The 20,572-nt window shown below is 38.2% G+C and overlaps 2 protein-coding genes across 2 annotated transcripts in view; both read right to left on the bottom strand.

The window, feature by feature from the left end:
• The window catches only part of LOC110075079 (myosin-1B), a 31,908-nt gene extending 19,879 nt beyond the window's left edge, over positions 1-12,029 (bottom strand). Inside the window, 16 exon segments of the mRNA XM_078384064.1 lie at positions 97-173; positions 307-613; positions 3,724-3,894; positions 4,772-4,921; positions 5,011-5,129; positions 6,152-6,290; positions 6,375-6,478; positions 6,620-6,718; positions 6,862-6,925; positions 7,069-7,378; positions 8,937-8,964; positions 9,630-9,786; positions 10,571-10,714; positions 10,801-11,042; positions 11,771-11,811; positions 12,012-12,029. Of these exon segments, the coding sequence (XP_078240190.1) occupies positions 97-173; positions 307-613; positions 3,724-3,894; positions 4,772-4,921; positions 5,011-5,129; positions 6,152-6,290; positions 6,375-6,478; positions 6,620-6,718; positions 6,862-6,925; positions 7,069-7,378; positions 8,937-8,964; positions 9,630-9,786; positions 10,571-10,714; positions 10,801-11,004 (2,073 nt within the window). The 5' untranslated portion in view covers positions 11,005-11,042; positions 11,771-11,811; positions 12,012-12,029.
• A 6,461-nt stretch (positions 12,030-18,490) lies between these two features.
• LOC110075082 (myosin-4) overlaps positions 18,491-20,572 on the bottom strand; it is a 29,963-nt gene continuing 27,881 nt past the window's right edge. The window contains exon 40 of the mRNA XM_072990425.2: positions 18,491-18,763. Within this exon, the coding sequence (XP_072846526.2) occupies positions 18,611-18,763 (153 nt within the window). The 3' untranslated portion in view covers positions 18,491-18,610. The remainder of the gene's footprint in view (positions 18,764-20,572) is intronic.

Here is a 20,572-nt window from a genome sequence, read left to right as displayed (position 1 = left end):
TGTATGTTATACCTTCTGATATAATCTGAAAAAAAATACTTATTGATTCAAAACTAGTTTATGCTCAGTTTCACAGGTAATAAAAACTGTACTTACCCTAAAGAGAGCAGATACTGTCTGGAAGGAAGAACCCTTCTTCTTGCCACCTTTCTTACCACCACCACCACCACCCTCTAAAATACAGGAATATAAAAATATTCATGAATACAGTTAGAAATTATTTAGCAAATTAAAAAGATATATAAGCACATTCTAAAAGAACAGTATTATTTGAGCATGTTAGGTTTCTAATGACGGAGCAGTTACCGGCATCTGCAGGGCGATCAGCAAAGAGTAATGCCAGTGTCTTCATGGATGATTTCTGGTACAGCTGGATGACAGTTTCATTCAAGGGGTCCTTATTCTTTTCAAGCCAGCCACTGATGTTGTAATCCACGGTGCCTGCATAGTGCACCAGAGAGAAGTGGGCTTCTGCCTTGCCTTTGGCAGGCTTGGGCTTTTCAAAGTTCTTGCACTTGCCAAGATGCTGGTCATACAGCTTGTTCTTAAAGGATGTGTCTGTTGCCTTTGGAAACATGCATTCTTCTTCTAGGATGGAGAAAATGCCCATTGGCTGAAGAGAGCAACAAGAACAGGCAGATAGAAAATTATTAAAATAGATTAATCTAGTTATTTTTTAATTACTATTTTTTAAAAAATTACTAACATTTCCAGTTCTGGTAGAGTGCGGCTGTATACACACTCCTGAGCAGCTCTGGTTTTATCTTATTTATTTCTTTTTAGGATTTTACAAGTTAACTTTTAACCTAGGCCCTATTGCTAGTCTCTTTTATTACAAAAAGAGGGGAGGACTTTGCAATGGGGAGCTGGACCGCCTTGGCTTGCAGTTAATTCCTCCACAATTTTCTCCCCCACCTCTGCTGAAAAGGAACCAAACCTCAACAAGGCATTGCATGTACCTGTACTTTGAGAAACCAAGCAGCTGCTGGAAGTTTGGCATACCAGGGGTGGACAAAATGTGGCCCTCCAGATGTTGTTGGACTGCAACTCCCATAATTCCTAGCCCACACAGCCAATAGTGAGGAGAGCTGGGCCTAGCCCACACAGCCAATAGTGAGGAGAGTTGGGCCTAGCCCACACAGCCAATAGTGAGGAGAGTTGGGCCTAGCCCACACAGTGAGGAATGTTGGCATTTGCAGTTCAGCAACATCTGGAGGGCCGCACTTTGCCAGGTCTGGATAGGCCATACCACACAACTGAGTACAAATCTGGGGACTGTGTGGACCTTACAGCAGCATTTGATAGAATAAACTGCAAAGATTGTGGCTAAAGCTTTGAAACTCCATTGCTGTTAGAAAATTATTTGCTCTTATAATTGTGTATGCTGCATGCTGAAATATACATGAGAATGAGAGTAGACCTCAGTGGCCAGCTGACGCATTTAATTCCAGCTTCTAAGAAAGTAAAGCAGAACTGAATTACTGAATAAACTGAATACAGTATACAAAATACTGAAATACTGGACAACACCAGCAATCATTACCTCAGACTGCACAGGGAAGTCATTGGAATCCACAAGCACAAGCACAGTTTCAACAAAGAAGAGGAAAGTATGAAGCTCAACAAAACTTGGCTCCCAGCTATCAAACATACTACGTGCAAAAGGTCAACGAACTCTACCCACCCACAAGGTCAGGGGATCACTACACACAAAAGACCAGCTAATGACACCCATCAACCACAGGAACAGATAATCTCTTCCCCTTAGCACACAATACACCCAAAACAATACACACTAATCACCCATCTACAGGAAAAAGACAAAAGCCTATCTCACAGCCATAAATACTGCACTCCCAAGCCAACTACACCAGAGCACAGGTTGCTGTCCTCTGAAAATGCCGGCCACAGAGACTGGCGAAACGTCAGGAAGAACAACCTTCAGAACACGGCCAAAGAGCCCAAAAAACCCAGAACAACCATTAGATCCCGGCCGTGAAAGCCTTCACAAATATATTAAAGCAGAACTGTTTTATTAGCTGCTGTTCTTTTTAATCTTTATGTAAGTGATGTGGTATTGCAGCTTCACAGCTTAGAATGTTTTCCAGTTTTAGTTTTAGCCTACAAATTATTGTTGTTGTTTAGTCATTAAGCCATGTCTGACTCTTCGTGACCCCATGGACCAGAGCACACCAGGCCCTCCTGTCTTCCACTGCCCCCTGGAGTTGGGTCAAATTCATGCTGGTAGCTTCGATGACACTGTCCAGCCATCTTGTCCTCTGTCGTCCCCTTCTCCTCCTGCCTTCACATTTTCCCAACATCAGGGTCTTTTCTAGGGAGTCTTCTCTTCTCATGAGGTGGTCAAAGTATTGGAGCCTCAGCTTCAGGATCTGTCCTTTCAGTAAGCACTCAGGTTTGATTTCCTTTAGAATGGATAGGTTTGTTCTCCTTGCAGTCCAGGGGACTCCCAAGAGCCACCTCCAGCACCACAATTCAAAAGCATCAATCCTTCGGCTGTCAGCCTTCTTTATGGTCCAGCTCTCACTATCATACATCGCTATTGGAAAAACCATAGCTTTGACTATGCGGACCTTTGTCAGCAAGGCAATGTCTCTGCTTTTTAAGATACTGTCTGGGTTTGTCATCACTTTCCTTCCAAGAAGCAGGTGTCTTTTAATTTTGTTAAATGGTTAAGCACTGGGACTTAATTTTCTTTGAAGTTGTGTGTAGAGTAGAACCCCTGTATCCATGGATTCAATTTCAGAATTTCAGTTATCTGTGGTTTACCTAAATTATTCATTCTGGTCATTATAATGCCACAATTCAGGGACTTGCCTCCTCCTCTTGCTACTGAGCTCCAGCCCTCTAGTGAGGTCCTAGTTAATCAACCTGCTTTATTCCAAGTACAAAGTGGCAAAGGCAGCAGGAAGGGGTGAGCGGCCCTTCAATCCAAATTGGTATGCATTTATTTATTTATTTATTTATTTATTTATTTATTTATTTATTTATTTATTTATTTATTTATTTATTTATTTATTTATTTATTTATTTATAATCCGTCCATCTAGTCATATAGACTACTCTGGGCGGGTAACAACATATCATATAACAATTTACAGTTAAAAAACATGACGATGTATGTCACTTTGCACCCACCGCTGCTGCTGCCTTTCTCTACGGTAACAACACTACAGCCACGACTGCAATATATATAGTATTTGCTACTGTCCAGGGTTTTAAGTATTCACGGCAGGTCTTGGAACATATCATCCCCAGATACGGGGGAACTGCTGTATTTTAATTAGTTTGCACTTCATTTTTAATTCAGTATTCTGTTATATTTATATTCTTAACTTCTTAGCGCTATGTTTTTAACCTAACATCCCACAGGAATGCATATATTTATTTCTATATAGATATTTAATTGAATGACCAAAGTGATTAAATCAATAAGAAAGATATTACACATCACAATTACTAAACTGAACATTTCATAGTGAGCATTCTATACATTTTATTTTACTGCTGCTACTACTGATGATGATGATGATGTGCCATAACCCGATGTAGAGCTTAAGCAAAAGCATATTATAAATATTTTTGTATTGTTATTAGACTATTTATTTTGAACATAAATAAATAAATAAACAATTATCTCAAGTTCATTCTTAAATCCAGGTTTCCTGGCACAAACATGTAGGTTAACAAATTATATAAAAATACCTTCTCAATGAGTTCAATGCAGGCAGCCAAGTCCATTCCAAAGTCAATGAACTCCCATTCAATTCCTTCTTTCTTGTACTCCTCTTGTTCCAGCACAAACATGTGGTGATTGAAGAACTGTTGCAGTTTCTCATTGGTGAAGTTGATGCAGAGCTGCTCCAAGCTATTGAACTATGTAATGCAAAGATATTTTAACAATTATGATAATTATCATGTGCTGTCAAGTTTATTCTGATGTTTCCATTTTATTTTATTTATTATGTTTTTACTGAGTATTTCTATTGTTATTTGTTTTGTATCTTTAATATTTTATTTGGTTGCTGTTGTATACTCTTGTCACTATGTTATTGTTACTGTTTACTTTGTTGTAAATCGCCCAGAGTGGTCTTGGCTGCCAAACAAATAAACTCTCATCAGGTCTTTTTAGGTATACTCAGAATTGGTTTACTCTTCTCCTTTTTTCTTGGAAAGTACTGTTTGCTCAAGGTTACAGAGACTGGCTCTTGGGGAATCAAAATCCAACCTCTGGCTCCATAGCCAGTGGACCAACCCACTGAGCTCTCAGGCCAAAGGTTGGCAATATTCTTAACCATAGTTTCCTAATGCTTGGTGTTAAAATACTTTAATCCAATTCATTTTTCTCTATATCTTACAGGGTTTTTTTTGTAAAATTTGCAAATTTTCATATAGCTATAGTCCTATAGGAGCTACTTGTGCTTTTCTTCATACTGTGCTGCACTTTATTTATGTTCTCTGAACGCTCTGTTTTTAAAATGTTCTTTTGAATATATTGTTTACACTCTGCCCTGGGCCAAGAGATGTCTAGGATACACGAGCCTTACTCTATGCCAGATCATTTCTACAATTTCTTAACGGTGCCAAATATTTCAGTGTCAGTCATTTCCCTTGTCAACACCATGGAAGCAATTTCGCTCCTTCAGTGACTTGGCATTCAGGACACTGATGAACTTAACACTGTTTCTGATGGGAATTTTTAGACGCTGTGCATCTCCCTACATATATTTTCTTGAATTCCCTATTTTCTTACATCAAAGATTTCAAAGCCAGCAATATCCAGTACGCCTATGAAATGCTGTCTAGACTGCTTGGTATCCAGCTGCTGGTTGATCCGAATGACCATCCACAAGAACATCTTTTCAAAGACAGCTTTAGCCAAAGCACCAACATTATTATACACCTACAAAAATGGAATGAGACAGACTGAAGTTAGCATATAAGTAATGCAACTATTCAGACTAACACTAACTTTGTATTGCAGATCATTACCTGTTGGACAGTTTGGCCTTTGGTGACATACTCATTGCCAACCTTGACTCGAGGGTAGCACAGAGCTTTCAGCAGATCTGCTGAGTTGAGGTTCATGAGGTAAGCAGCTTTGTCAGCAACTGTGCACAATGATAAGAGTAAAGGTTTATGAGACATATGTATAATATTTTAATACAGTTTACACAAGAAGAATTTATGCTGAGTCAAGTAATAGCCAAACAGGATAGCTTTTGGAAAAAAAACTGGAATTGTCAGAATTAACTGTTGTAGAACACTTTGCCTTGTTTTTTTTCTGGACTTGATTGACTTTTCTAGTTATGCAAAAAAATAATAGTTATTCTTATTCTTGAACACCAATCAATTTTCTCAAGTGACCTAAAAATAAAAATTAAATGTCTATCCAGATGCTTCACTTGCAGGAGTTACTTATAAGATAAGATAAATTTATTGTCATTTAACGTATATGATATACAACAAAATTCACATAGAACACTCAGAGACCAAACCAAAACATACACACATCCTTGTAACAATTTCTAAGTCCCAAACCCCACCCTTATGAAGAGCCCAGAATTCATACTTTTCTTAGAGATAACTAGGCATCTCGTATAGCAAAAATTCCACAAAATAGCAGTTAATTAATTACTTTCAGTTCTTTACTGAAGGTTAAGGATCAGCTTTATAGATCATTATAAATCAGCTAATATCATCAATATAGGAAAGTGAGGAAAGATATTAGTTGTCTTTGGCACATCTATGAATTCTGGATGATGTTCATTATTTAGAGTTCAATATTTCTGCTTTGAAATAATCTTGCCTTATCCCAGACTGAAATAAAAATTCAAATCTGTGTACGTCTTTCTGTGTGTAAGTTTTTTTTCTCTCCCCCCTTCTTTCCCCCATTTCTCTTAATCTCTCCTTCTCTTTATATTTGTGTGACCTAGCTACTGAGATATAAGACCTGTTGAGTGCAATGAGAATTACTGCCATATTAGTATGTAATATAAATGCAGCCTTCAGAATTTGTTCTTACTCATTTATCATCATCAGCTGTTTGACTGAAAGTTAAGACCAGAAAGGATTAAGGCTTTTTTGGTCATGGAGGAGTGCAGATAATTTCCCTTGCAAATTCTGCGAATACCTTCAGTGCCATCTGGCTCAGCCTGCTCCTCACGCTGCTTTTGCTTGAACTTCATGTTTCCATAGTGCATCACAGCCCCAGTCAGCTTGTAAATGGCTGTCTTTTCATCCACACTGAAACCCAGGATGTCAATTGCACTCTGGTAATTGAATTGAGATCTGTGAGTGAACATTATATTACGTCAAGATGATATACCAGAAACACTCCCTTTCATATTACTTACATCTGTAGCTATGAGCTCTTCCTTATCATCTATGCTGGGAACGGTGATTTCCCCTTGACTTATATAGTGAAAGTCATAAGGGTTGGTGGTAATGAGGAGCATCTCTGAAAGCAAAAGGAAAGAGAAAAAACCTGAAAGTTATAGATCTCGTCTCATTAAATATGTAAATGATATATAACAACATTTTAAACAAAAGATAAATAAATTACTTTGCTGCAGCCACCAAAACAAATGTTTTTTCTCACCTATCAATTCTGGCTTTTTGTTGGACATAATCTGATAAAAGATGTGGTAGCTTCTTTCAGCTTTTAGCTGGAAAGTAACTCTGGACTTCTCCAGCAGATCTGACAAAGAATTTCAGTATAATTAGCCAAAGATATAGGAAGAAAATATAATCTAAAGCAGAGAGAGAGAGAGAGAGAGAGAGAGAGAGAGAGAGAGACAGAGAGAGGAAAGATTCTCAAGAATTTAAAGAAAAATCCCTTACATGTCTCTATGTCTGCAGAAGCCAATTTGCCAGTGGGACCAAAATGGATTCTAATGAATTTACCCTTCAGAGAGGAAAAGACATACTATTAAACATCCTAGGAAGCAGATTCTATATAATGCTTCTCTAGAGATTTTATAAAAGAAAGCATTGCATTTAACAGAAGTACATAATAATTACTATATTCAAACTCTATACAAAACTTACAAAACGTGAAGAATTGTCATTCCTCACAGTCTTGGCATTTCCAAAGGCCTCCAGCAAGGGGTTGGCACTGATGATTTGATCTTCAAGGGTGCCCTGCAATGTAAATATTATTGTCAGATTACCGGTATGTCTCTTCAGTCATATAGAATTAATGCGATATCATATTACCCCCTTTTTCATCAAACAGCTTGCCTGCATTTTGCCTTGTGCCACTGGCTCTTCCTTTTTCTTGTCAGCAGTGGCAGCGATGGTTGCAAAGTACTGAATTACACGTTTTGTGTTCACAGTCTTTCCAGCACCAGATTCTCCACTGTTGATCAAAGACACAGTATGTTATATGTAGCCTGTACAAAATTAAGGGCAAATAGCCAGTAGCTACCCATTGTGCAGGACAAAAAATAGTGACAAGGGATTAGAATAGTCTCATATCCACATAAACAAAGAGAAAAGTGTTTCCTTCTTCACCAAAGGGAAAAGTGAGGTCCTGTTCACAAAGTTAACCTACTCCATGCTAGAATCTATCAGTTTTAAAAATCTGTAATTTTAAAAAATGTACTAAAAGTGCTTCAAAGCAGTGGGGGAAGAAATACATTACAGGAATGGATAGGGTATCAGTCAAGCCATTTCAGGCTACTGAGACTGAGGGGGATGATCAGATGAGCATAGAGCTCACTGTTTGGTTTGCCCTATTTTCCAGCAACTACATGTGATTTAAGTAAGAGTGATCCATTTTCCCCCTTTTGCGAGCTGTTCTGCTCTTTTCTAGTACAGTGCTAGGGCTACAGTTTGTTTGATGTGATAGGGAATGCTCTTGATTATCCTGTTCTGTAGTCTGTGTGGTTGCTTACTTCACTCCCAAATAGAGTTGTGGGTAGCATTCTTCTCGGTGACAATCCTGTGATATGTGCAGTGGGTTGTTACGGTAGAAAGGAAGATGGAGCAAACTCTCTTAATTTTTTTTCTTGTCACAAGTGTTTTAAAAAAATATTCTCCTAAGTTTCAGATATAATGAAGTATCCATGCCAGGTTGTTTTAATGCCGTAGTGCTATGCAACTTACTTGAAAAAGAAAAGTAAGTCACCACAGCCCGTGGAATGACAGCTGTGACAAAAGATGTTGAAAGAATTGGGGCTGGAGGTGTCGATAATCAAAAAGGGGATGATCAGAAGTGCTGCCTGAATACTTCTCATGGGAGAAGAAACATCTCCTGTGTGAATGGAAGGATCACTCAAGTGCAAGATAAAATAGATCACATAGAAGATAAGAGCCTTTTAAACATGACCCAGATCACTCCAACTAGTTAAACCTTAATTTATAAAAATAAATAAATATGCCAACAAATATAGAAAACAAATAACTACTCCACAAACTAGATGCATACAATATACTTTTCAATCACAAAGAAATGTGATCCCAAAGCTTGCAGTATTTATAGGACTATTATATTCATTTCCCAAACAAGCAAAGTGATCCTCAAGTTTTGTGGATACCTAAGATTGTGGGGGGAAAAAAAAGCTATTCTGGATCACGCTAAGCCTGAGCTCTCAATAGGAGCTAAAATGAATAAGTGGAGGCTAGTTTGGACATATAATGAAAAGACAAGATTTCCTCAAAAACAGTAATGCTAGGAACAATAATGGTAGAGAAGCTGGAAGGCAATATAAAAAGAAGAGCTAATGTGAGGTCACTTGACCTCATAATGGAAGCCATGGCCTTTAGTTTGCAAGACATGACCTTGGCAGGCAACGATAGATAGAACCGATTGGATTGATTCATGTTGTCACAGTAAGAAAGAACTTGAGAGCACATAACAACAATGATATTCCACCACAAAACCAGCACAGACCCAAGTATGGAAACAAACTTACGTGATCAGGATTGACTGATTCTCACGATCTGGAAAAAGACATAAGCAAAGAGACATTAAGATAATGTGGCTATGGTTCTGTGTGAACATCCTTAAAAAAAAGTTATGTTGAAGTTACTGGAACTTATGGTTGTTGTGGGTTTTTCGGGCTCTTTGGCCGTGTTCTGAAGGTTGTTCTTCCTAACATTTCGCCAGTCTTTGTGGCCGGCATATTCAGCTGTCCTCTGAATATGCCGGCCACAAAGACTGGTGAAATGTTAGGAAGAACAGCCTTCAGAACATGGCCAAAGAGCCCGAAAAATCCACAACAACCATTAGATCCCGGCCATGAATACATTACTGGAACTAAGTTTCAGGTAAATATGCTGTAGCTGTTACTATGTGGAATTATTTAAAAAATATTGCTGTGGTTTCCATATAAGCAAGACATATTTATAGCCAGGATTCTTTGTGTTGACCAGGTGCCATGGGGCATCTAAGCAATAATACAGAATTTGCTGATGAATAATAATTAATCTAGTTGTAGAGCTTTTATAGTTGTGTTGGTATGTATTTTTAAAACAATGAGAATCATGTAGTGTGTGGGTTGCAGTCTTCTGTTTGCTGTCTTGTTTGAGTTTCACATTTCCTAGGAAAGATTCTGAGGCTTTTTCTGAAAATATGTTTATTCTGTCAAAGATGTTCTTCAACTCACCAGTTAACATGAACTGATATGCATTATCAGAGATGGAGAAGATATGTGGAGGGGCCTCTTGGCGCTTCTTGCCTCTATAGGCACTTACCACCTCCGGGTTGTACACTGGCAGCCACTTGTAGGGATTGACAGTGACGCAGAAGAGACCAGAGTAGGTCTAGAAAAAGAATGAGAGAGTTAGCTTAGTCTATCTATCTGTAATATTCTAGTAGAAACAGAGGTCATAGGGTTAAAGCATGGAAAAGTTTTGATACACAGAAATTACTATGTCATGCACTACCCTTCAAAGAGTAGAGCTGCTCAGTCTGAGTTTATCTGCAATCCTTACAGTAGAAGTGGGTGGGAGTGGCATGGATTTTCCCAGCAACAATCTATTTTGAGGGTTGTCCTAATAATTTTAGGTGACTTGGTTTCTAGGAAGCAGCTAAGATTCACTAACTTATAATAGACCAGCTCGTGGTATAGATGAGAACTGCTACAATTGATCTGTTGATACAGATCAGTATAGCTGCCTGCATTTTCCTTGGGTTTATGGCTGTGGGGATTGTCACTATAAAGGTTTGCACATCAGTATTGTTTGTTGCTGTTTATTCTGTTATCTTTCCCAATATATGTGTGAATCCTTAAACTGAAGAACTTCGGGCTGGAATATGTCTGACACTGTATGTAAGAAATAGACAGGGTTTTTTTAAGGTGGGGGAGGCATTAGACTATGAATGAAATACTTGCCACAGACTTATCTTGGATCTAAGAGACTACCGAAGTGGTATCAGATTTATTAATTAGTAGTTACTTAAACCACATAAATAGCTAACTAATTGCTATAGCTTAGAAGCGTATCCTAGTGGGTGTCTTGTGCAAGAGAGGAACAGGTGTAAGAATCATTGAAACCTAGTTCCACTCTAAAACAACAGAAAAACACTATTTCAGAATATGCTTACGTAGATCATCCAGGCTGCATAACGCTCTTTGAGATTATACAAGACAGCAGGTTCATGAAGATGGGTCATCATGGCCATGTCCTCAATTTTGTCATATTTGGGAGGATTCATGGGAAATACTTGGTCTTCTTTAACGGATACAGTCTACAAAGGTTAAAACAGAGCCATTTTTATCATGAGAGAATAAAGAGGAGAGACTTATAACAGTGTATTTCTTGTGTTTTACTTACTTCTCCTTTTTCAGTCTTGACTGTGACCTTTCCTCCTTCCCTACTCTGGACAGTGCCTTTGACATAGGATTCCTTAGGATCCACCACAAAAACAGAGTTCTTGGCATCAAAGGGCTTATTTTGGGCCTCAATTCTTTCCTTTTCTGACTTCCGGAGATAAGGGGCAGCTTCCCCAAAGGCAGCCATCTCAGCATCTGAAGACATGATTGCGATGTATAGCACGCAGTTGAGGAAAGAAAAAGCTGAAGGGGAAGATATGTTTTAAGCATGTCATAATTACACATAAATACTTCCTTGCATGCATAATAATAATGAAGGGACTAAATAGAGATTGTAGACCAAGAATTATATTATACTTTTCAAGGCTCATTCAAATTTAGTTTCTTTAACTTGTTCTCCTAGGAAATTGTATATTGGCAGTATGGGAATTGGAGGCTGTTCTGCATTTTATTATCAGCTCCCTTGTGCCAGGGAGTAAGAAGCTGAACAGAACAATTCTTACAGCCATTGTCCCACGTACAGAAAGGCATGAAACTTTGAACAGGAATTATTCTTTGTGCAAGAATGCCATGAAAAAACTATGCAGATTATCAAATATCCATGCTCTTCACATTGGCATCATTAGTACACACATCTGCAATGTTAATGCATGGTATGATGCAGTCTATGGAGATCTACCACAGAGCATCCTTTGTGGATTTGACCCCTGGATTGAATGACCCATAATGGAATGTCAATATTCTATTAAGAAGGGCTGGTAAGTGTATCAGAATCTTCAAGGCCAGTGGTTTCATTGACTTCCTCATGCTTGAGGATTGCAGCTTCAGCACAAAATATTATATACCTTCAGCACAAATCATACAAAGTCCATGAAGGTTATAATGAAGTATTTTGTCCACTAAAGAACATGCAGATCCCTCCCGTTTGTCTATATTGCTCTCCCAAGGGATTTAGTAAATCAAGGTCTTACCTTATGTGGTAGATAATAATGCAGGGTTGAGCTGGCCAATACTGCAAAATAAAAATCACAGATCCTTTACCCAATATCCAATAATAAATGCTAGAGTAGAGATGGATGAAAGCAAATTTTAAATCCCTATTGACACAGACACTCTCTGTTCATAAGTGCTAAAGGCATAGGGAATGCACTGGGAGGTGAAGAATTCAGGGTGAAATCTTATTCCTTTTAAATTCACACTCCACACTCTTACCTTTAAGCTATTGGTGCAAGAACATAAGAGGCAGAGTCCAGGGCTTGCTTATATAGAGAGTGATTTACATACTGAGCACCCTCCCCTTCTTTCTTAGGTCAAAATCCTTCTGGCAGTCTTAACTCCTAACAGAATTCCCATTCATATTTGACGTGAATAGATATAATTAGACATATCAGCATCATGAATCAGTCTATAAATAGTCTGACAAGAGGAGAGAAAAGAGTGTGCAGGCTATATATTGTTTCCTGTTCATTTTATTAAGTTGAAAAAGAGAGATGGAGGAAAGCTGATTTTTCATAAGGCAAACATTAGGAACAAGAGGGTAAATGAAACAAGTTCAAGAAGAGAGATAAAAAGAATTACTGTTCTTCATAAGACAAAGCTTAAAAGCAAAAGAATTAATTAAGAGCTGGATTGAAATATATCAGCAATGGAGTAAAAGGCTAGTGGTGATTAAAGACCTTAGGAAATTAGGAATGCGGGAATGTGATTATTAGTAAACAGAACAGCATGGATGCTTCAAAATCGACAACTTTTGAAGTCTGATAGGGAGAAAACAAAGGATTTTGAAAAATCTGGAAAAGACATCCTATGTTAACAGGTCTAGCCTAGATGCCTTGTGACAGATTATAGAGTAACTCTGAAGTGAAGATACTTGGTGTAAACATCCTGTAAAAACATGTGGAAAGGTAAAAGGAATATAAGAAAAAGATGTGGAAGAATGTGCCAAAAGACATCAAAGGTCATCATTTGTTTAGATGTCAAGCAAAGAAGAAAAAAAGTAATATATGTAACTTGATCTACCTTATTCAAGGGAGACTGATATGCTCATTATGATGTAATGAATGCCAGGACAATTGGTCTTACTGGGAAAGAAGAGGAGAAAGATGGTGAATTCACAGCAGAGCAGATGTTTGTAATGAATTACCCATTTTCACATTCAGAATTCAATTTTGCTTTTTAAATTAAATTTGACATCAAAACTTTGAATATTTTGGACTTAGTAACATCTGGTATTTGAGGGTTATTTAAACTGATAAGCTGATGTTCTCTCTAAGCTGTGTGCCTGTCCAGTGCTGGATCGGGGCCACACAACAAGCCAGAGTTGCCATCCATTTGCTTCTGATCACAGCTGGAATCTCGTGCACATGGGGTGGGGCCCTGCCACACGCTTATGGAAAATTGGAGGGAACATTGGCTGACACCTAATATTATGAAAGAAAACCTTCATAAAGAAAACCATCAACCACCTGTTATGTGCTGCCAGAAACTAAAAACTGTTGCATGCCAAATACTAAACACTGTTGTAGAACATGCAAATGTTAATTATCCATGACTGGTAGCCATGCAACAAGGGTCTAAGATTCAATAATGTTGCTTACCAAGTACTAGATACTGTCAAATACACTAAGCTGGGAACTCTATGGTTTTTGTGACGGTATCTCAAGGGCCACATTGGATTTTTTGGAGAGAGGTTGAGCCTCGAAGACGAAGATGCAGTTAAGGAATCCTCTGCTATGAGAAAGAAAGAAATGAAACAGTCCAGATATAAAATACAGAGGGTGCAATTCATTTTACATGTTCAGCTGTATGAATATGAAGGAACAGGAGATTGAAAACTGTACATTTTCTCCTGTTATTGTCTATAGGATTATTCTACTGTATTTGGATGCAATTTTCTGCACAATTTTGTGGGCATTGGTCCCACTGAACCATTTTAAATTCTAAGTTAACATGAGTTGGACTGGTCTGAAAATACCTTTATATTTCATTGATCAAACTGGAAATATATCTCATTCATAAAATGACTTTTGATGCTAATAAAAAGAGCCTCGTGGCGCAGTGGTTAAACTGCTGTACTGCAAGTGACACATTGACTTTGCAACACATTATCAACCATAGAACATCATGCCAAAGGCATAGATGAAATCTGAGGATTCTCCTTGGCTTTGTTTTCTGAAGTTGCTGCCTCTTTCGTAGTATTGCCAAGTATGGATTGCCAATAACTGTGTCAACGTATTTGCATAAAATGTGAGCATACAAATTTACATGTGTAGATGTATGTTTAGACATGATTAGTTAAATCTAATTTTATTATCATACGACCACACCACTTTCAACATCCTCATAATACCCTGAATACATCTGATTTCAGCTGCTAAGCAGGATTGGGTCCAGTTAGTACTTGGATGCAGTAAATACCTAGAAAAACTGGAAATCTTCAGTAGGGACAGAATCCTACATGAAGTCTTGGAGAACAGCTGCTATTGAAAGTCAACAGCACTGAACCAGATGGCCTAGTCTGATCTATTATAAAAAAGCTTCCCTGTATTTCTCTTCCACCTCTAGCTATAATGGGGAATTCTGACCTGATGACCTGTATGCCTCCTTAGTCAACTATCCTGGTGTTACCTCTTGATGAACTACTTCAGGGCCCTCTGCTTATGACTTATGACACGAAACAACTTTTCAAATAAAGAATGCCATCAAAGAGAGGACTGTCATTCTAATGTGCTTCCAGCACAGTAGGAAATGTTGGGAGGTCGTATTTCATGCTTGGCACAAACCTATCATGCAAACATGCTTGACATTTTAAGAACTTAGACACTGAGCATGAGAAACTCATCTGGTGCAAGTCAATATTATATCAGTAACTCCTCAGGATTTGTCCATTTGAGCTAAATAACAAAACTTTTTTCTCATGGTTTAATAGCATGGTTTGTAGTACAGTACCAGGTAAAGTGGAACATACATACATACACAAATACGCAGATGCATACACACAGAATGTGCATGGTAACAATTTTCATATTTGTTCCATTTTGGGTTCTCTTGGGGTATCTTTTTGGGATACCTGCCCAGAAAAGGTAATTCAACAGAAAGTGTATAGAGGGAAGCTAGTTTACTGTTTCTCAAGAACCCGAATCAACAGTTAAACTGCTCACTTAATGAAGAAACTAGGAGGGTGGAATGTCAGAATTAAATGAGGCTGAGCCAAGTCATGAAATAAAACATTGTCTATTTACTATGATAAATACTGTACAGAGTTGGTTGAAGAATATAGAGAGAGAACTCTAATTCAAGACAAAGTTGTGTGAGGTGTAATGGATATATATTTGCAATTGTACATTTGTTAGCTTGACATAATTCCTAAGGAAAATATTTTACCTCACAAAAGTGTTTTGGTAAAAGGATTCGGAGTGCCATCATTTCCTGTACCTGTGGCGAGTGTAAATAACCTTTATAAGAACTGTAAAGGGGAAAAGATGGTAGCTGTGTATGATGATATCCATGCCTAATTAGAAATGATTTGGTTAGACATGTGAAGATATCGAAAAAGCTGTTCCCTTGAGCAATATAGAAGCCAATGCCGTGGGTAATGCTCTGGTAAACATGTTTTTTCAGAGCCGGCTTTCCAACTGAGGTCGTTTTGGATTTTTGATACAAATTTTATTTCAAAATTACAATGGTGCCCCGCATAGCAACGATAATCCATTCCGGATAAATCGTCGCTATCCGGAAACATTGCTATACGGAAATAAAAACCCCATAGGAACACATTAAACTCAGTTTAATGCGTTCCTACGGGGATAAACTCACTGCTAAGCGGGAATCCTCCATAGGGCCGCCATTTTCGCCACCTCGGCAAGCAAAGAATCGGCGCGAAAACGCTGCGGGCGGCCATTTTGTTGACCCGGTGGCCATTTTGGAACAGCCGATCAGCTGTTTCTAAAACATCGCAATGCGAAGATCGGTAAGCGATCGCAAAATCTGCATCGCTGTGCGGATTGTCGTTAAACGGTGCACTCATTATGCGAGGCACCACTGTTCAACTGGAATACCATCACCTCCAACTGGCCTTGCTGTTAGCCATGCTTTCTAAGGCCCACTTGACTTCCCTCTCCAGGATGTTTGGCTCAGTGTCAGCAACCACACTATCTGGGTTGTCTGGGACATCCAAATCTTTCTGGTATAATTCCTCTGTGTATTCCTGCCAGCTCTTCTTGAGGTCTTCTGCTTCTGTGTGGTCCCTACCATTTTTGTCCTTTATAATGTCCATCTTTGCATCAAATGTTCCTTTAATATCTCCTATTTTCTTGAACAGATCTCTGGTTTTTCCCTTTATGTTACTTTCCTCTATATCTTTGCACTTTTTACCCTCTTGTCTCTCAACACCCTCTTGTCTCTCCTTGCTTTTCTTTGGAAGTCTGCATTCAATTTTCTATAACTTTCCCTATCTCCCTTGCATTTTGTTTCCCTTCCCTTCCCTTCTCTGCTGTTTGTAAGGCCTTGTTGGACAGCCACTTTGCTTTCTTGCATTTCCTTTTCTTTGGGATGGTTTCTGTTGCTGCCTCCTGGACAATGTTCCGAGCCTCTATCCAAAGTTCTTCAGGCACTCTGTCCACCAAATCTAGTTCCTTAAATCTGTTCTTCACTTCCACTGTGTATTCATAAGGGATATGGTTTAGATTATTCCTGACTAGCCCAGTGAGTGGGTTTTCCTACTTTCTTTAGTTTAAGCTTGAGTTTTGCTATAAAAAGCTGATGATCAGAGCCACAATCAGCTCCCAGTTTTGTTTTTGCTGACTGTATAGAGCTTCTCCATCTTTGGCTCCAGCGATCTTGCCCATCTGGTGATGTCCACATGTAGAGTCGCCTCTTGTGTTGTTGGAAAAGAGTGTTTGTGATGACCAGCTTGTTCTCTTGACAAAACTTTATTAGCCTTTGCCCTGTTTCATTTTGAACTCCAAGGCCAAACTTTCCTGTTGTTCCTTTTATCTCTTGACTCCATACTTTACCATTCCAGTCCCCTATATGAGAAGAACATCTTTCTTTGGTGTCAGTTCTAGAAGGTGTTGTAAGTCTTCATAGAACTGGTCAATTTCAGCCTTTTCAGCATCAGTGGTTGGTGCATGGGTTACTGTGATGTTGAAAGGTCTGCCTTGGATTCGTATTGAAATCATTCTATCATTTTTGAGATTGTATCCCATTACATCTTTTCCCACTTTTTTGTTGATTATGAGGGCTACTCCATTTCTTCTTTTTCTATTTATATTTTATCATTGACATTTTAGTTAAATTTTAATTGCCAAGTTGTAAACGATTAAATTACATTACATGTTGTTTCTCTATTTAAATAGCTGTGTGTTTTATTATTCAAAATGTTATTTTGCATAGTTTTGCCATCCCAAAAAGTAATTTCTACAAGTTCTTTTCCTTGAATAAAATGTAGAAAAACATTATATTAAAAGATAAACAGGCATGTTACTCTTGACAGAACTGAAATCCCAAACAGTCATTCTCACAGTGCAAAGGAAATCGTTTGGGTAGCGTGCCTAAGGCATTTAAAGTCCCATGATTTGTATTTTATCAAAAGAAAAGGGAGCAGGATGAAATGGGAGTATCTGAATTTAATGGAAGAAGACCTGTATATGTTTCAGTACAGAAGGAAAGAAGGTAGGATTGGATTGTCCCATGAAACATGAGGTTAGGGTTATACTTAGGTAGGCTTGCGGCAGGACAGAATTTGCTCTGGTCCACAAGGAACTTCTGCAGTTAGAGGTGTGTGAAAGAGGGATCTCCATAGGAGATGCTCCTTGTTTTCCATTTTTAAATAGGATCCTGTATATTTTTTACTTTCCTACATGCCCAATTCTGTATCTGTATTTACATTATCTGAATAAAAAGGCTTAAAATTCCTGTTCATTTTTTATTGAGTGCACTTAAACAAGTGTCATACCTTTGAGTGCACTTAAACAAGTGTCATACCTTTTAAGCACTGAAATGTATTGCAGTATTATATAAATAATACTGAATTAATACAAAGGTGGCCTTAGTATCTGAATTTCTTTTTTAAATTGGTAAACTGATAGCAATGTAGCAATGCAGTCCTAATGTGAAGGATGTGTCTAGAATCTGGGCAGAAACAGATCTATGGAGGTGTGTTGGGGCACATCTATTGCAGAGGTTGCTAATATACGCATAGAGTTCTGAAAGGACTCTATGCAAAAGGAGGTGGAGAGACTCACCACCTTCAATTCAGAGATTCCTTACGCTCCCTAAATGAACTCCAATAACAAATGACAACTCAGAACTTAAATCTGACAAATCAAAGACCTTGAGGCAGGCAATGAAACAGTGCTTCTTTACATTCCCCAAGTATTTTCTGTGGTTGTACCATTCTAAATTGATATGTGAAGAAATGTAAACCTAAGTAGTCAATGTGAATTATTTATATTGAGAGATATAAGTGCAGGTTTCTTATTCCTACAATAAACAAGAGTTCTTCATCTGTTCTCCTATAATAATTGTTAAGAATACTGAAGTATACTTTTCTTTCACATGACAGTTTGGGAAATTCATTTTTTTATTGGACAGAACTAGGATTGTACAAGAAACAAGAAACTAAGATTGTACATGAAACAATAAAAAGCACACATCAGTAACTGAGATGTAAATAAACCACAAGAGCCTGCTTGCCAATGAATCTAGAATTTTTATTTCTACAAATGAAGAACAAAATAAAAAATGCACAAGTGACAAAGAGTTTCACATTCTGTGCTTCCCTTCAATCACTTTACAACTTCATGGGGACCTTATTCTTCACTTACAATAGTCTTACGGACTTCTCGGGTCTTCACCCGGAGCTTGTTCACCTGGGACTCAGCAATGTCAGCCCGCTCTTCAGCCTCTTCCAGCTCATGCTGAATCTTGCGGAACTTGGAAAGATTTGTATTGGATAGTTCCTCCTGAAAATGGAAGGGAAAGTGAATTCTGTGGACTGTCAAACAGACCAACATAGATGAGAGATTCGAACAGTACAAGTAATTTTGAAGGGGAACAGAGGGACAACAAATCTGTCCTCTTTTTTCTGTGCCTTTAAGAGAACCTATCTGTATCTAGAAATGCAATACTATTATGTAGGAATTAGGAGAGAGAACTTTGTGTCTAAAGTATCTTACGCAAGTGGCTGCATCTGCAGGAGATGCTGATACAGTGGACCCTTGACTTACAGACGGCTTGACTTACAGACTTTTTGAGTTACAGACTTCTCTGGCCGCAAAATTTAGGTTTGACTTGCAGACTGAGATTTGACTTACAGACCAGAGAAAAACCCAAATGGAACAAAAACGGCCTGTTACGGGATTCATCGGTTTTCAATGCACTGTAGGTCAATGGAGACTTGACTTACAGACTTTTTGACTTGAGAACCGCCTTCCAATACGGATTAAGTTCTCAAGTCAAGACCCCACTGTAATGTTAGAACCCATCTATATGATGTCCCTCAGGTGTCCCCCCTTTATAGGCTGGGCTAACATTTTCTTCCAGTTCCTTTCCCATCAATGCGAAGATTATATTTTCCCTAAGACTTTACCGTACTTCTTCCTTCTCATGTTATTTGGAATTATCCCAAGTTTTTCAAATAGCAGCTGAAAAAATCTTTCATTTTCATAACTGAAGTTATGAAGTCAGGAGGTGAGGCTGAGGAGCCTAATGCCGAGGGAGGCCGGGAAAGAAAATACAAGAAATCGGGCCTTCTCGGCGGTGGCTCCTCGCCTCTGGAATAACCTTCCACCTGACATTCACGCAGCTCCCTCGCTGGGTATTTTTGAAAATTAATTAAAAACACTGATGTTTCGGCAGGCCTTCCCCTCAACCAACTCCTGATCTTCCCCCTTTTTTCCTCTCTCCTAGTGTTTGTCCCATCTTGTCCAAAGTTTTTCCCCTTATTTAAAATTGTTTTAATTTATTGTATTACGCTTGTTGTAAGGCGCCTAGAGGGGTCTTAAGTGACTAGATAGGCGGGATATTAAATAAATAAATAAATAAATAAATAAATAAATAAGTTACTAAAATTACTTTTAGAATGTATCAAATGTAGGGAATTAGAAAACCTGCTATATCATTCCCCTACTCCCATGTAACATGTACATTTTTTCTATTTCTATATGGAATTTAAATTCACAGAGACAGAAAGCTTTGTTTTAAAACAATGCTCTGATTGAGGCTACACTCTAGATGCAGAGAAACATAGGCTGTATATCAAGCTGTGTGACTCAGAACATAGAAAAATGATGGATCTTTTCTTAATTTTCCACCCAAAATATACACTACAGCATAATCCCACTAGTCATGCCCTTCCATACATAATGCACTGTTAATACTGTGCAATGAGTGAAATGAAACACATGCTGTGATAGCATCATTATCCGTAAACAGCATATCTGCAGCAAAGTTCTATCCACAGTTAACATAATCTTTACTAGTCTAGTTCTATGGATCTCTATATGAGAGAACAAAGATTTATTTTGTTTAATAAACATAGGGATGAAGATGGTTTTCCTTTTTGGAGGATTGAACTCACCTTCTCTGTAGTACTTATTAGTCAGTGTATTAGTGTATTCTCTGTTAGATAATCTTGCCACATAATATAAATAAAGGGGTATATTTCAGTACATCCCTTACTGCAAATAAAGAGCTCTCACCATGATTCTTGGGGTCATGCAAATGCACCAAGCCAATGTCCGCTTACACCCTTGAAAATTGTGACAAGGTCT

This window comes from Pogona vitticeps, chromosome 2 (genome assembly GCF_051106095.1).
Source record: "Pogona vitticeps strain Pit_001003342236 chromosome 2, PviZW2.1, whole genome shotgun sequence".
Lineage (NCBI taxonomy): Eukaryota > Metazoa > Chordata > Lepidosauria > Squamata > Agamidae > Pogona > Pogona vitticeps.
This window is presented reverse-complemented; position numbering and strand designations above follow the sequence as displayed.